The 17,850-nt window shown below is 25.7% G+C and overlaps 2 protein-coding genes across 2 annotated transcripts; one reads left to right on the top strand and one right to left on the bottom strand.

Annotated features, from left to right (window-relative positions):
* Positions 1-7,775: 7,775 nt before the first annotated feature.
* On the bottom strand, positions 7,776-9,293 carry LOC113549885. Its single transcript, XM_026951386.1, has 3 exons — positions 9,175-9,293; positions 8,851-8,995; positions 7,776-8,339 (listed from the first exon to the last, which is right to left on the bottom strand). The coding sequence occupies exons 1-3, from the start codon at positions 9,197-9,199 to the stop codon at positions 7,949-7,951; spliced, it is 561 nt and encodes a 186-aa protein (XP_026807187.1). The 5' UTR covers positions 9,200-9,293; the 3' UTR covers positions 7,776-7,948.
* A 2,536-nt stretch (positions 9,294-11,829) lies between these two features.
* LOC113550193 lies at positions 11,830-14,887 on the top strand. Its single transcript, XM_026951894.1, has 3 exons — positions 11,830-11,925; positions 13,076-13,248; positions 14,809-14,887. The coding sequence occupies exons 1-3, from the start codon at positions 11,830-11,832 to the stop codon at positions 14,885-14,887; spliced, it is 348 nt and encodes a 115-aa protein (XP_026807695.1).
* Positions 14,888-17,850: the final 2,963 nt, after the last annotated feature.

Here is a 17,850-nt window from a genome sequence, read left to right as displayed (position 1 = left end):
TTATTGGGTGTGCTAATAAATAATTAATATTATATTAAAATATATATAAGCTTAATACCATTTATTTCACAAATAATGTTTTATCACAATATATATTTATATTATAAGTTAAGCTTTATTATATACTATAATGTTTTAAATTATTGGGTGTGCTAATAAATAATTAATATTATATTAAAATATATATAAGCTTAATACCATTTATTTCACAAATAATGTTTTATCACAGTATATATTTATACTATAAGTTAAGCTTTATTATATATTATAATGTTTGAAATTATTGGGTGTGCTAATAAATAATTAATATTATATTTAAATATATATAAACTTAATACCATTTTTTTAATTTCTAAATAATGTGTAATTACAATACTTAAAACAAGCTAAGATATATATCAGTGGCGGATTTAACGATCGTTTAGTTGGCAAATGCTGACGGGGCCCCCTCTTAAATTGTATACTGAGGCCCACTTAAATTATAAAGTTAATTTTTAATATTGACTAAAAAATAAAATGAATTTTGTAAACTTGAATATAATTTACCATTGTTTTAATAATAAAATAATTTAAATAAATAAAAATTCTTCAAAAATAGAAAAGATTGATTGAACTAATAAAGTAATAACTTATACACGTAAATCGAAATTATTCTACATTATACCTACTACTAAAATTAATATTGGTTATTTCAGCAATTTTGTAAAAATGAGGGGAAGTTTGTTACTAATAATTTTGTACGAGGCCCCTCTTATGGATTTGCCGGCTTTATTTGAACCCTTTAAGGACCATTCAACTCAAAAAAATAATTATTATTTTATTATTGTAATAAATATAATAGAGTCTAACTAAGACAATGATACAACTAAAATTTGTTTGACTATTTGTTTGCTATAGTTACAGTGAATTTTGACATTGCGCGTAACGTCACGGATTTGTTCGCCATGACGGTGGCCATATATGATACATGGATTGTAACAAACAAATTTTAGTGGTAACATTTTTTTTTCAAAGTGTGTAATTTTTTGAGTTTGAATAGTTAGACGGTTTTTTAAATATGCCACTGGATATATTGTATGTTATTATTAATGTTTGTGGATGTTAATGTGTTATAAAAATAATTAATATTATATTAAAATATATATAAGCTTAATTTAATTTTTTTATTTTCTAAATAATGTTATATTATAATAATTCTTATATATTATTAGCTAAGTTATATGGTGTATTATAAATTTTAATTAATCATGTTTGAAATTACTGAGTGTTGTAATGAAAAATGAATATTATTGTTGAAAGAAATATGTTAAATAATAATACAGACATTTCAAATAAAATAATTATAAACTGTAATAATATATATTATATAATATGAGTGTACCTAATTGTAATAGAAGTAATATACATCTCCATATATATGAAGGCAATGGGTAGCGTAGCTTGACTACCCAAAAAAAAGATGTGCCCTCCCCCGAATTCATTGTCTCATCCGCAATTAAAATTTGTCATAATAACCATATAAGCATTCATTTTTACTTTAATTATGTATAACAACACTTAAATTATAGCATGCAATCTTATATAACTAATTATATTAAATGTTGTAGAATATTATTTAATTTCAACAATTATATTAGCTTATTCCATTTTTTTTATTTTCTAACTAATGTGTTGTCACAATTCTTATATCATAAACTAAGATTTGTATGTTACAATGTTTGAAACTATTGAATGTTATAATAAATAATTAATAAAGTTACACTTTAGTATATTAATATGACTGTTTTACAATTCATGCATATAAAAGATTCAAAATAAAAAAGCATAGCACATGCATTCATTTTTTATGTGTTACATACACATAACATACCGAGTTAAGTGTGTATTTATTGTATTATTAGAACTGTTTTTTTTTTTAATAAAATTATTAAATTAGAAAGTATATTAAAGTTTTTCATGGTATTATTTAAATTAAATAATATCATACTACTTGTTTACTTCTAGGTTTTTAAATACAGTGAGTTCAGCTTAATGTGATCACTGGTTTATAGAATCAATTGTTTATAAGAATCAAAATTGAAAATCCCAAACCAATTCATATTTTATTAATGTTAAATTAACCTTTTATTAGAATTTAATACCAAAAGTTATAAATATAATATGTACATACATTATTAATTATTTATTTTTAAATAATTAAAAATCATGTAGGTATAAATTATTTTATTAACTGAATATGGATTTTAATTTCAGACTAGTATGAAAATTAAATTAGTAGATTCTCAAGTACAATAAAAAATAGATAGTTTCTTTACTTTATTTTATTTTAATCTAATTTTAAACATACATATAAATATAAACTCATCAATAAAAAAAAAAATGTTTTATGGAATCAACCGGTGAATAGAATCAAAGTGATTTGAACCAATTTGATCACATTAAGCGAAACTCACTGTATTTTAATTTTAAAGTGAGTTATGAGTAAATGAAATACAAAAGTTCAAAAATGTTTATTAGCTGATTATAAATATAAGTACTTAAAATATTGAAAATTCAGAGTGTAAAGCTATGTACGTGTATTGCACAGAAATAATAAATGCATCTGTAGCATCCTCTATTTTTCTTTTTTAATGTATTTTAATTTATTGACAGATTTTAAATAATTAACTATAATATATGATTGACTAGATACTAAAAATAAAATGTGTTTAAAATATTTTATTAAATGTTTACATTATAATAATCATTTCACATTGACTAATGATTATATAGTTGGTATAAGGCCAAGTTAGCTAAAATTGTTTATTTAGCTACAACATTAAGGTATAACAGCTTGACAGTCACAAATAATAGTTGTTAACAAAAAAAATTCCGTACAGATTCAAAAAATAATGATGATCTACTAATCTAATAACTTTATAATTATATACACAGCCAATAGCCAGATAGGTTTGTAATAATATAACGATTACTCTTTTATTAATTATTATTAACTATTATACTACTAGAAATATAAAAAACATAATAAACATGAAAAAAAAAGGGTGAGCAAGTGGGTATCGCTCCGCTGTATAGTATAGAGACGGAGAGAGAGTAGGTCACTATAATGGATGTGTTAAATTTGAATACAATGACGGGTATCATTGTATACGAAAAATGATTCTGAACTGAGATTATTTGTCATTCTAGGATAATTAGTAGGATATATTGTATTATTACCTATATTTGAATTTAATATATCGTTATTTTACGCGATTTCGTAAAAAATTAAATCTCGTACCCTCGTACAATTTTTTCTATGATGAAAATTATATTATTATTATTTATTTAATAGGTATTTGCAATTTTACAGGAAATCAAAAATAAATACATTTCTGTTCAATTGATAGTATATTATGACGATTTGCTACTCGCAAGTCGCAATATGAAAATAAATGACAATTCGCGTCACAGAATATATGAATATAATATAATATAATATTAAAAAACTGGTATTGTTTCTAGAAAGAGCACATTTTGCGACTACTTTTATAGTAGGTAGGTACACGAGTACACGACAGTCGATAATACACATGATATTTACATATAAGTGACACGCGATAAGAATTTAATCTACCAAAAATAATTTACAAAGAGTCAACAGATAATATTCACACGGATGTGTGTGGTCGGTGAAAAAATGTCAAAATATAGGTCGCCGATACATGGTTAGGTAAAGTGGTGCGTGGGCCATTGTTGCGGCTTATTGATCTCAACAAATATGTATTGTTATAATTTGCTGTTGTTTTTAATAATATAAATCTAATTAATCGTATGCTATAAAAAATTACTTATTTAATAGGTGCTATAGATGAGTCTAAGTATTCTAGTCCTCTACAAAAGTGTTGGTTTTAAAGGTAAATCATTTAATTTAATAATGTCATAGGTAATGTTTAATAATATTTATAATAACAATAAACTACTTACATTATTAGTTATTAGTATATTGTTTTTTTAATTAATTATCGTTTAATATGCTAATAAGTGCCGAAACGTAAATTGTTTTACTATAATACTGTGGCATATGTATTCAAAACTATATCCGTTCGGGGCATAAAATCCCCCTATATTAGCTATATGCTGTTTCGTTTATATCACCATCAGCTCCCATGACCCTCTCCCTTTTCTGGCTTGTCCAGATGAAGTTTACCTGGATTGACGTTGGGTCTTGGGTGGAGGTGTACGTTGTCGTCGGCGTAGTGTGTGCGTTAGAATGCTTCGTATGGGAACTCGCCAAATCCTGAACAGCCTTCGCGATCTCCTTGACGACGGCCGCGGTTGTTATAGGAACAGGCCGATCAATAATGATGGATAAACAAAGCCGTTTTTATATGATCCCTATTCCGCAATAAGCACCCCAATTCCCGGGACGACACGTGCCAAGCGTTCGTATAATAGTATATTGTGTTCCCAGTGCTCGAATTGGGGGGGGAGCTCCCCTTCAAAATTGTATTTATTTTAGCGTATACCCCTTCTTGTATTTTTAATTAAACAGCCCTCATATAAATCATTATTGAAAAACTTGTAAAACGTTTATATACTATATAATATATAGTATATTATGTATTATCAATTTGAATAAAATATGTAATAAATTGTAAATTTCATTAATGATAAAAATCAAAAGATATAAGATAATTATTATAATAAAGGGTTACAGCTGCTAATAATATTTATATACTTATATACCTAACCTATTTACACGAGCATTATGTTGTATCACAGAAGGACAAACGATGTGCTGCGATTAAGTTAACTGCTGCCCTAAGCGACAAAATAACGAAGAGAGCCATTCATATTATATATAGAGCTATGGAATATATTAAAAATTTAAATAATTATAGTTTGTATTTCAAAATAAAATAAAATATTTGTTTTTAATTAATAATAATTATTTATTGTTGTTGTGTACTTTTTGTATCGTTGTAATGTTTTTTTGATTATTGTCGATAATACTATTTGGGGGATGTGCCCCCCACGATTTAGGTTGGTTTCAATCATTGAGTGGAACGCTAATTTTTTTCAAGTCTGATAGTCCCCTTTCTTTTATATTTCCAATTCGAGCACTGTGTGTTCCTATTTTCTATTATCAAGTCTAAATAGTAAATATTGGTCAATATGTAATGCTGTCGTAGAAAGTACATGTATGCCTAAATTTTAATTTACTTGGCTTGTTATATCCTATAAGCTTGTCATATCTTGTAACAATAGTCTCACTAGTTAGTGAAAAAGGAGAATCGGCAAAAAATAAAATATAAAAAAATTAGCTATACCCTTACATATTATATTATAATATTATGATGCATCAAAAGACGATTACGACCGTCACGATGTTGTTATAATATTACAACTTACTATTGACGTGATTCTGAAAAATACTCGCTCGATTTAATCACGAGAATTAAACGACGATATAAATGTATACATATTATTATTATAGTATACTGCTTTTATCGCCTGTCTTTGGGACTTATAGACACACGCGTCATTCGCGGTGGCAATAATGATAAATGTTATTTTATTTTTATTGTTTTTAGTTAACACGAGCATAATGTGTTGTTAAATAAGTGATTAAAAACGACAGTTGTTACTCGTTGATAAATCACAAGCACAGCCGATATCGTTTCATACCGAAAAAAGGTAAAAGTGTATAATAATTAATAATTGTATATTCTAATAGAATTTATTACAGTCTAAACTCAACCTCTTGGTTTTCTACGATAGTCACGTTATTTCAATTATTTTAATACTCATATTTACACAATACAAGTCACTAATTCTGTCTGGAATCTATCCATTTTTCAGCTAAACCTATTTAAAAAGTAGGCCGGATTAACGTAATATTGAATTTTAAAAACGCAAATAAATACTTTCCGCAATCCAAATTCTAAATGACAACACTGTCTTGTACATTTACACTACACATTAAAATATATCTGATTTAATTATGTATTTATACCTATATAATAATTATAAATATTGTTGTCGTTTTCGTCGCGAGTGTCGTCGACGTTCGTCTACTTTCGGGGAAAAATTATTGAAAATAAGGCCAAAACACGTTCTGGTAGATACAGATGGTACTAGACACAAGGAATACTGTTATCACGCTTTTATAATATTATATAGGTAGTATTAATGTTGTATCATTTTTTCTCTAATTGGTTTATCTTTAAAAAGTATAAACTTTCATCATAAAAATTACAAATTACACAAAACTGTTGTGCTGACAACGGTATATTATTATCTTGACACACCAGCTACGCGGGCTTGCAAACGTCCTCCCTACCACCCAAAATCCGGCCGGGTAAGAGCTGATGTCGAAGCTGGTTAAAGGTCAGAAACGTGTCAGTTTTCGGCGGTACAGTATTGATTTACACCCAAATAATGTGGGTGGCAAAATCCACAGTTAGGTTGCACAAGAAGAGTGGTAGGAATGAGCTTTATAATAATGTTTTGCTCTATAGCTTACAAGTACGTTGTACGAAAATAATAATGTAATATTATGCCGACCAACATATTTATTGATCGAATGATGTTGGACTAACATAATACATCACCATTCACCAGTTCTAATGAATTTGTAGTTTGTCAAGGATAAATGCGCAAAGGAAAAAAAATGCACTAGAATCAATTAAATTATAATATTATTATTTAATGTCTTAATAGTAGATATAATATAATTTTAATATTTAATCAATGGGTACATATAATTAAACGAATACGACAAAAAAATTATGAAAGCATACATATTATATAAATACAATTCAATGTCGTGAAACAAATTTGTTATTGTTATTCTATAGCGTAAACATATTTTTCTTCGGTTGTTTTGACATTATTTTTAAATTAAGATTAAAACAGGTACCTATTCGGAGGTTTTCCCATAAAAAGTATCGAAAATGACCCCGTTTCCGGTACGGTAGGTTTTACTATAGGTATACAATACTGATTCAGTCAGTACTCGTAGGTATACCTACGTTGGATATTTTCCACGCTAATGAAAAAAATCTACTGACTGTGGGTATACACATATTTAATTACACTTACGATGTGTTTTAGCTAATAGATTTGTAGCTAGTATTTTATAACAATAACAGATTTGTTTCATTTGTATATAATTATGAATATGGTATATATAAACCGAATGCTCAAAACGTTTGGAAACTCTTAATTACTATTTGGATATTTTAATAGCTACACTTGATGTTAAAGCTAATAGCATAAAATTGATTCTGCTGAATGCGAATTTGCTGTTTCAAGTTCATAAGACATACGAGATAACACATACGGGTATGACATCCTCTTAACAACCTCATCAATTTCATCATATTATATCGTTTAGGAGGCTGTCATATAGTATGCGGTCTACCGCAAATAAATTAACAATTATATCATAATATAGTGTATCATTATATTAAATAATTTAAAAAAAAATTAATAACTAATATGTATTACTATAGGTATACTTAATAATAATATTATACCTAGCTAATATTTATATTGTATATTTGTTGATCCGTGATACATACGTTTATATTTCTGTATATGCGTACCTACTTATGTAATTTTTAATATTTATAATATATTTTTAAAGACTTTAACGTTAACTTACATATTATTATATTTATATATTATACTTATGTGGCTATGTTTAATGGACTATTAAAGTATTATCTAATATATTGTTTTTAAAATATTTTGTTGAAATAAGTAATGCTCTTATAAATAATGTCAATTACATATAAATTTGAATTCCACTAATAATTATTTATTTTTTATATAATTATCTGAAATCTTACTGTCTTTGTCATGGTTAAAATTTGAAGTACTGGGGTATACTTTACAAGTTGATGCATGTTGAAGAAAATTATACTGACCATTGTCCATCCTGTGTGCCTTATGAATTGTGTTACTCTGCAGAGGTTGATGGATAATCCGTGTACTTATCTTCAATCTCCATAAATGTTGACAGCATTTTTAATTTTGCCTCAGAAATTCCTTTTGATGGTAATTTTTTTATTGATAAAGAGAGGCTTTTAAAAAAATGATCGATATCATCGCATTCATCGCGTTTTAAAAAAATATTTTCGTTTTGTGACGTAATTGTTTCAAATGTTTGTTGCTCCTTTGGCTTCTTTTCAAAACTATTGTGTAATTGATCATTTTTTTTTTTATATATTGTTGTTTGAGATGATGTGTTGGGTAGTAAATTATTTTCTACACCGTTATCAACAATATTCATTACTTCAGTGTCTTCATTTTGAGAGTTGATGTTTCTATGATCAAGATTTGAAGTTGCTCTGTAATTTAAGTAATAAAATAAAATAATAAATATTAATTATAGTCATCATGTATGGGCGATGATTACGGCTAAATTACAGTAGTTTCAATAGGCAATAACCTATTCAGGCTATTAACCCTTAATAACCAGTAGGTACACCATGTTTAATTTCATAATATTAACTATTTAGTATATCATAAATTATAATATATTGTTGTTTATTATTATTACTAATTACTACGAATTTTAGAGGTATAATTGATTACGAAAATTACTTTCAAATATGTATTTTTTGAGGTACTAGGCAGTAATATTATAATTTTTAAGTGATGAGTAGGTATCCATTAAGTCAATAACCTTTTGCGAGATATAAGCCCAGACGCCCAGTGAATAAATACACATATTATATTTTTTATGACAAATAAGTAATAACATTAAACATAACTAGTTATGTTTTCACTTTGCCTATCATTGAAATATATCTTAAATAGGTATTATAAGTAAAATAAATTATAAAACTTTATACGTACTTTCGTTTGTTTAGCATTTCTTCTAAAAAGCTAAGATGAGGAGCCAACAACAATATTTTCTTTTTATCTGGAGCTGCATATTCCGTATCAAGTTTTCGCTTATTTTCAGAGTACGAAGACACAATGGTTTTCAATGTATCTTTAACTATAAAATATTATAAGTTATAAAATGTATTATTATTATTAAAAAATATTATTGTATTAATAGCATTTTAAATTTTTTAAAGGTCTATCTAATAACAATTCATAAATAATTATAAACTAGAATATTTAGTCTTAACCTTATCATACTACTTTATATTTTATATTTCATATTGTACTTACCAGATTTATTTACGTCAATGGACATTTCCTGCCACGACGGATCTTGTAAAATTAATTCCCTAAATGTTGGCTGAGATTTTTTTTTATTTTTTTTGTTTTCTCCTGATAGAATGTCTTCATTTACCAACAATTCGAACTGGCGCATAGTTTTATTTTGCATAATGTATAAGTATAAGTATATCTACTTTAATATACAAGTAAGTACTATATGTACTATATGTAGTATGTACCTACTATATTTATAAATTGTTTAAAAATAAAAATTAATTATAATTAGATACTAAAAAGGTATAATATGTATTATGTTGCAGGCGGTCAAACTTGTTGCTTTAGAGTACACATTCACACTCCTACTGATCGCGATGCAGTCGTTTCGTCGGTCGCCGCTACCAAAAGATCGGTTGCCGCTAGATGGCATGCACGCGTTCCAAACCAGCCTATATTATAATGTTCGTAAAAATTTAAACTAGCGACGTGTCGCGGCGACTTGTCGCCGCTACCTGTAGACCCGCCTCGGAAACCGCACCTTCACTGATTACTGATAAGGTATCCCAACTCACATTTTTAAATTTTTAAAACCCATTATCGGACGTACCGTAGGTCTATAGTTCCACACGAATAAAAGTATCTTGTGAATCCGTACCGTAGCTTCGCATGCACCGTATTTCCGCACGGTCTAAAAAATGAATGCGCCGTAACTCCGCGTCCTAAAAATATTTATAACGCCAAATTTCCACATGCCATAAAAATAAATTAAGATTAAGAAATCGCTACCTACATCGGTGTAAAATTAAGTCGAAATTAAAATTAAACTATTATATCTGCAAAGTCATATCTAATCGTTATTGTTGTGTATCGGTTATAACTTACCATGCCTTAGTGATTCAACGAATCAACAGCGATCACTGATCAGTTCTCTGATGTTATTACAAATCTATTTAATTGAGTGAGTCTTTTCATGCCAAATTTGATGATTTATTTACTTCAGTACATCCAAGTATTACAGTTTTTATTAAAAATGTTTTAGTTACTCAAACGGATTCTTACATACGAACAAATTCTGCTGCAATAATAATGACAGTAATATAATTAGAACTCAACAAAATATTAATATGCAAATTATAAATAAAAAAATAGAATTATTCAACGACAACCAAATTGATAGATATAATTTTGTAAAAAGTTTAGCTTAATTTAATAATATTAACTAATTTTAATTTACATTATAGTTGTATTGCATTTAATTTTATACTGGCAACGACGATTTTTGTTGTATGTGTTGATTATTATTATTTTTATTAAATAATTCGTTTTTAGTTATAACTACCTATAGACTTAAAATAATTGATATAAATGTTAGTGATATACATCGTTTAGATTATGATGTTTCCGGTATTTTCTATCTAATATTATTTTTATTTAATTTTAATAATATATATTGTATTTTAACAATAAAAAAATAAAAAACTTATGTGCGGAGTTACGAGGTTAAAAAAACCGCGTATTCGGAGTTAAGAGGACGTCTCACTCGCATGTGTTGTCTCCGTCTTACACACGTACGACATAGTAAATTTTTGTTTCAATAGTCTGCTTTTAGTTTTAATATTAGAGTGAATTAACCTATTATAAAACTATTTGGTAAGAACATTATCTGTGTTCTCTCGTTGGTTTTTTACGACATTTTAATTTTTAAGTGAATTATGAGCATTTTTAAATATTTAATAATTTCATACTCATAATTCACCTAAAAATTAAAATATCGTAAAAACCCAATGAGAGAACACAGATAATGTTCTTACCAAAAAGCTTTATAGTAGGTCAATTCACTCTTATATTAAAACTAAAATCACACTATTGAAACTGGTGAACGAAAATTTATCATGTCGTACGTGTGTAAGACGGAGACACATATGCGGGTGAGACGTCCTCCTAAGGTCTTGTAACGATGCATATACACGCAGTACAGTGCACTACTAATACACATCGTTAGTCGTTACTTATTTGTATGAATAACAAAATTTATGATTTATTTAAAATTCTTCTTCTTATTGAACTAATTCAATGTTCTACTCTTCTAATTTCAAATCAAAGAACGTCCACATAATTACATGCCTTGTAAAATGTTTTATAATAATACCAGTACATATTAAAATTAAATTACTACATAACATTTATATTACATACATTTATACCTATTATATTATTATGTATATATTAGATTATAACACTATATTCATAATTTAAAGACATTACTCATGCATGAATCGTTACGTACTAGTCAAAATAATAACGATAATAGATACCTATTAGTATCTAGTTGTATTTCGTAAATATTTTTTATTCTCGCGTTTTTAACTTTCAATACCTATTAATTGTTGCTCTTTTCTGTGAATATCATAATGTTTTTATTGAAAACAATTCTTCTTCTTATAATTTGTTATGTGTCCAAATCAAAAGATGTTTATATGCCAAACTTGCCAGTGGTAAATAATTTAATTCCAAGATATATTAAAACAATAAAACCGGACATATTTTCAGTTTTGGCCATTTATAAGTTAAATATAAACTATTTTTTAAGTTTTCTTTTATTTCAGGGAGAATATCGAATTGTGATTTCAAACGATACGTCCCTGTGAGACGACACAGTATCTACAAATGAAATTTAATCTATATTTAAGTAAAAAAGCAAGAAATATTACAGAAATAAAAGGAAATATAACATCGCAAGCACCTCTTGACGATTCGTTATCAGTAAGTTAATTTGAAATTTATAATTGATTCGTAAGTATCTATAATCGTATATAATAATTAAAACACGATATGTAAAAAATAATCAATATAATTTTTAATTTTTTCTAGTATAATGAAGATATTTGGCTAAAATATTAGCTGACAGGGTTATGTCAGTTAAGTTTGGTATGTTCTAAAAAGTAACATCAAATGTATAAATATATATATATTTAAATACTAGAATATTCGGTGTATTTTTAATTATTATAATTCGATTTAAGATTTTGGGTGGAACGTGTTGATGAATGTTTTAATTTTATAATGATAAGTGTTTTATTTTTCATTTTTTTTTTTTTTGTATTTTGAAACTCAAATAGCTGAAAATCTAGACATTTTAAGTTCGAATTTTGAGGAGCTCGAATATTCAAACAAAAAATAACGATTTTAGTTATTGTGTAGTAATTAAATAATATTCATTGGAATTTGATAATATTACGAATATTATTAGATGTTATTATATCTACGCAATGGCGATTTAAAAATATTTAAATTAATTTTAAACGATTGCACCTTAATAGTTTATACTGTATTACTAATACTTAAATCATTTATTATAATAGTTGTATAAATATATGATAAAATATACTTGGTAATAGTGGTTAAGTGTTGACAAGACCGTCTCCATTTAGAATCGTTTTTCATTGAGGTGCACCGATTTATCATTAAACTAAAAATTAGTCTACCTATTTATTAGTTCATTACAGTGACTTATTATTAGTCTTTCAATACCTATTACTTACATATTAACCATTGCTTATTTGTATGAATGACAAACTGATTTTTTTCAAAGTCAATCTACTTGTTGAACTTTTTTAAACGGACAGTAACATACTCAATGACGAGGTACTTAACTTGACTCTTATTGTCCTACTGTACATCAGACCTGTTAAATACTAGTCTAATTTTCTTTTTAATATTATAATAAGCTACTATAACTATTATTAATTGTGGTAAATTTTAATGATTTTTATTTAATATATAAAAAATATGTAAATGTTTTTTAAAAATATTTAAATTATTTAAAGTTATTCTCTAAAAATATTTAATTTAATTTAGTATGTTTATGTAGTTATTTACATTATACATTTATAAATTAATTTTTATTTTGTAGATAGACTATAACCTTTCTTCTTGGAGTATAACTAGAGGTTGGAAATCAAATTCTTATGTCAACAGAAATCCTAAAGCATGTTCAACAATGAAGTTTGTCCTAGGAAATGCTTGGAATTCATTTCAAAAGGCTTTTAAAATTCCATCTGAAAACTGTCCTCTACCATCGGTAATATTTAATGTTCATAAATTTAATATGAGACGTGCTTAATATGTTGAATTTGTGTGATAATTTTGAACATGATAATTGTATTATTGTAAATGAGGTAGAAATAATAAATTTGAATGGTCGTAACTGTGGGTAGAACCCGATTGTGTACGATTTACCTTTTTGAGAACACAATTACGTTTGTGTATGTTTACTGTATAACAATGGAAACCCGTAAAACAACACGAATGGGTATACCACATTGCCAAATTTATAATTATACGTTTATACTGTTTTAAAAAGTTCACCATACGTTTTGAAAAAGGTTCATAAATTTTTTGACGGTCTAAATTGTTATTTACATTGCGTTTACAATTTTCTTGTAAAATTTGGTGTTCGATCTTCTCCATTGTATTTAAAATATGATTGCGCTTACCCAGCATTGATAGTATTTTTTAATGGCTACTGTCTTTTAACATGTCCTGTGTGTATACATAATCATTTAATATGCCCTTCTTTTCGTTGACGTAAAAAACGATTTTTGTTTAAGCCAATTTATTAATGCCAAGTTTTTTCCGCGTTCCACCGTAATTATTTTTATATTTATTTTATATTAAGCTACACTCTATCTGAACCTTGAACGGTCGTCGGTCAACTAATAAAATCTACAGCGGGTATAAATGGCGTGAACTTTTATTTAACGATGATCATTTGATATTATTTCCAGTTTCGTCTATATGTGATTCCTACGTTGTATAAAAATAACGTAGGTAAGGATTAGTGTTATGAAAAAAGTTGAAAAAAATATCGGTGATAAGTAACGAAGGCAATCTTATTCTATTTGTAACTGTAATATATCGTATAAAACTCGCAGCTTCCAAAATCCCAACTAATAATATGATTCTACTTATTGATTAACTAAATTGTTACCTAGTAAACCGTATATTTCTATCAAAGAATTGCAAAAAAAAAAAATTGTTAACAATTAAGTACTAAAAATAATTGTATTTATATATTCAAAATTTATTTTAAGAATCTATTGCTTGGATAATGAAATTAACAAATAATACCTACCTATACACAATAGAAACTAAGATATTATGTTATTATTTTAAGCTATAATATATAATATATATGTATAAATTGTTAACTAATATTAGTTATAAATTGGATTCAACAACTACATGAGCTAAAATAGGCAAAATATTCACAAAAAAATTATAAAATATGTATAAAAAATGCAAAATATCTTACTAAGTATCAAACAATTTACTAACAAATAAACAATAGATAGACTTACGAAAAGATAATATTTCGGCATATTATCGTGATAGAGATTAAATGCACATTACACCGTTTTCGTCAAATTAATATTCGATCGCAAGTTGCGATGATGACAATAAATACCAACGTAAAAAATAAAAAACGTAAATATCATTTAAAATACAATATACATAGGTTAAAAAAAATCTATTTTTTTTCGAAAATGTTAAATATGCAAAATATACATAAACTATAATAGATATATATATATATACTGTAGTTATACTTATAACTTAATTTATAATTTGTTATTTTCATGGCACGTTTACATCAACAGGATTAGATATAAAATTTATAGGAGACAATAGAGCTCCCAAAGTTTACTTTTATGGAAAATACTAGATGGTTGGTAAACTGAAAAATAAAGAGAATAAATTATTCAGCTGTGTAATGTTCGAATTCGATCTTGTAAGACCGTGGGAAATGCCTGAGAATTTAAATTGTTTACATTTAAATTACCTAATTTTAAACTTTTAAATTTAAGTTTTATATGTAATGATATACATCTATAACACATTATAATCGGTTTATAATAGACAGTCGTCACCAACAGCTAAGTCTAAGCTGTTGTTTAGTTTATCATATATATATATTTTATTAAAGTAACTGCCTGCAATATATCATGTATCATAACTCACAAGTATAAGTACTAAGTAATATAACTGTATAACTTTCCCTATTTGATGCGATACGCTTCCATTGTTTCATTACATTTATGGCAATATTCATTTCATACTGAGATTCAAGTACAAATACATTTTTTTAAATTAAAACAAAATCAGTAAAGTTATTTTTTGTTTAATTGTCCAGTGGAATATATATGGTAATAAATTATAAATCAATTTTTAATGTTTAAATTAGTCGTGAGCCAGACAGTACTTATGGTATTTTTTTATGTGCAACATTGTAAGATTAAAAAAAAATATATATTCATATTTATTTTTATTTTTTTACAATAGGTACTCATTAAGTTATAAATTTATAACTATTATTTATTTATGATTTGGTTGTCATAATAATTTTTTGAGAAAACTAAATGTTGTTATTGAAGCGCGTTTAAGTTCGTTTGCAGGACATTTAAACATTTTTAAAGCTATACATTTTATGGAAGAATTGCGTATAAATTTTTCTATATAATAAATAATGAGAAAAACTATCCACCTGAAAAATTGTTAAATTTAATTTTGTAAGACTATGGGAAGCACAAGATGAATCTGAAACATTTTTAATAAGACCTAATTTAAAAATTATTTTAGTGGTGTAATGAATTAAATTAAATTCTTAAATATATTAATATTATTTTGATACTTAATTTAATGTCTAATATAAGATCCTACTGCAATACATGCAAATGAAAATATGTTAATTCTTATATGGCTAAAATACTGACAAACATATAAGTGTATACACGAGAAAAAACTAAGATTCTGCGCAGTGATGTATGTATTGTTTTTATAGTAATGTGTGGTTTATTGTTTTCAATTTATACATTTTTTTTTTGCTTTAATATTATCTAACCAGGATACAGAAATAATATATGCACGACGTGACGTATAATCAAATTATTGTTGAGTCGTAAAGAAGTGTAGAAAAATGTAATACAAGGTATAAATACTGTTCTTCGTAAGTAATTTTTACTTGGATTAATTAAAAAATATCGGAAATACTACTATGTAAAATTTTTTTCATATGGGTATTACAGTGAGATTATCAAGTTGTATTTTATAAAATGTACCTATAGCCGTAAGCCAATCTATATTTTAGTAAAATGACAAGAAATATTTCTGAAACTAAATGGAATTTTATATAACAAACAATTCTCGGAAATGTATTAATAATCTCTATGCTTGTTTGAAATTTTTACTTAATTTGTAAGTCAACCAGTTCAATAATTTTTGGAATTTTATGTATTAGGTGCGGATATTAATAAATATATATATATATATATATATTGTTACAAATAATTTTGTATTTTTCATCTCACTTTGGGATTTGAAAATCGGTATTGGTACGGACGTACGGTATGTATTCAACTATAGATATTTTAGTTAGATGACTGATTTTTAAGAAGATTTATATTTCAATGACATTATAATTTTAAATCTTTGATACCTACTGTAATACTTGTATAATAATTAATAATATAAAGCAACTTATCATACTAATGTCAATACCATTATTGATTTTTATGTAGTTATAAGATTATAATATATAACAACTGTTTTGAAAATATCTTCAATGGTTTAATTCATATATAATGTATAGTCATATTAATAAATATATTTCCTAAATTTAATAAAAGTTCTAAACAATATTGTGGCATGTAGCATGTAGCATGATTATATTATTCAATTTTAAATGTACACTATGTACAGACATACAAAAAATAATTATTATTATTGTTGGTTTTGGTTAGGTATTTAAGTTATTTAGTTTTTTAAGTTATTTAATTTGTCATGATGTATGTTAGTTAAACAGAGACAACACATGCGGGTATAATGTCCTCTTAAATTAATTGGTATTTTTATATAATAATATCTATGTTATACTATATTAGTACTTAATATAATTATCTATTAGGTATAACAATTTATGTAGATAATAATTATGTATTGTATAGATAATAGATACCTAGTACCTACATACTTAAATTATGTATACAAATTAGTAAAAAAAAAAAAATTATTATGACTTATTTTCCATGAATTTATGTAAATTATTGCAATTACAACAAAATTGTTACCTATTTTACAAATGCAAGTTTTAAATTGAGTCATCTATTCATTTTTTATCCAGATAATTATAATCTATAAGATATATTTATATCTTTAAAGTTATTTAGTCATAACTTATATTTGTACAATACTAAGTTATTGTTCTTGATTAATATCGTCATCTCAATTGTCTAATATTAATTGTTTACCTGATATAAAAAAATGCCAAGAGTAAAACCTTTACTGCAAATACCAGATCACCTTCTAATAATGTTTATTGTTCAATACTCAGATACTCAGTTACACAAATAACTAAAACTAACTTAAATATTGGACTAAGCAGAAATTAGCTAGAATAAGAAGGTAATTTATCAATAAATTAAAATATAGAATAATTATAAATTACAATTATATTATTTTATATAGGTATCAATAAACACATTTTTTTTTACAATTATTTTGAATTTATGATGGTGAATTTATTTTGGTATTATTTTTTACCCCTATTTGTGTATCAACACCATTTAAATAAATATATATAATATAAGTATTAAATTCCTAAATTATATAACATTAATAAAATAATAATTT

This window comes from Rhopalosiphum maidis, chromosome 4 (assembly GCF_003676215.2).
Source record: "Rhopalosiphum maidis isolate BTI-1 chromosome 4, ASM367621v3, whole genome shotgun sequence".
Lineage (NCBI taxonomy): Eukaryota > Metazoa > Arthropoda > Insecta > Hemiptera > Aphididae > Rhopalosiphum > Rhopalosiphum maidis.
This window is presented reverse-complemented; position numbering and strand designations above follow the sequence as displayed.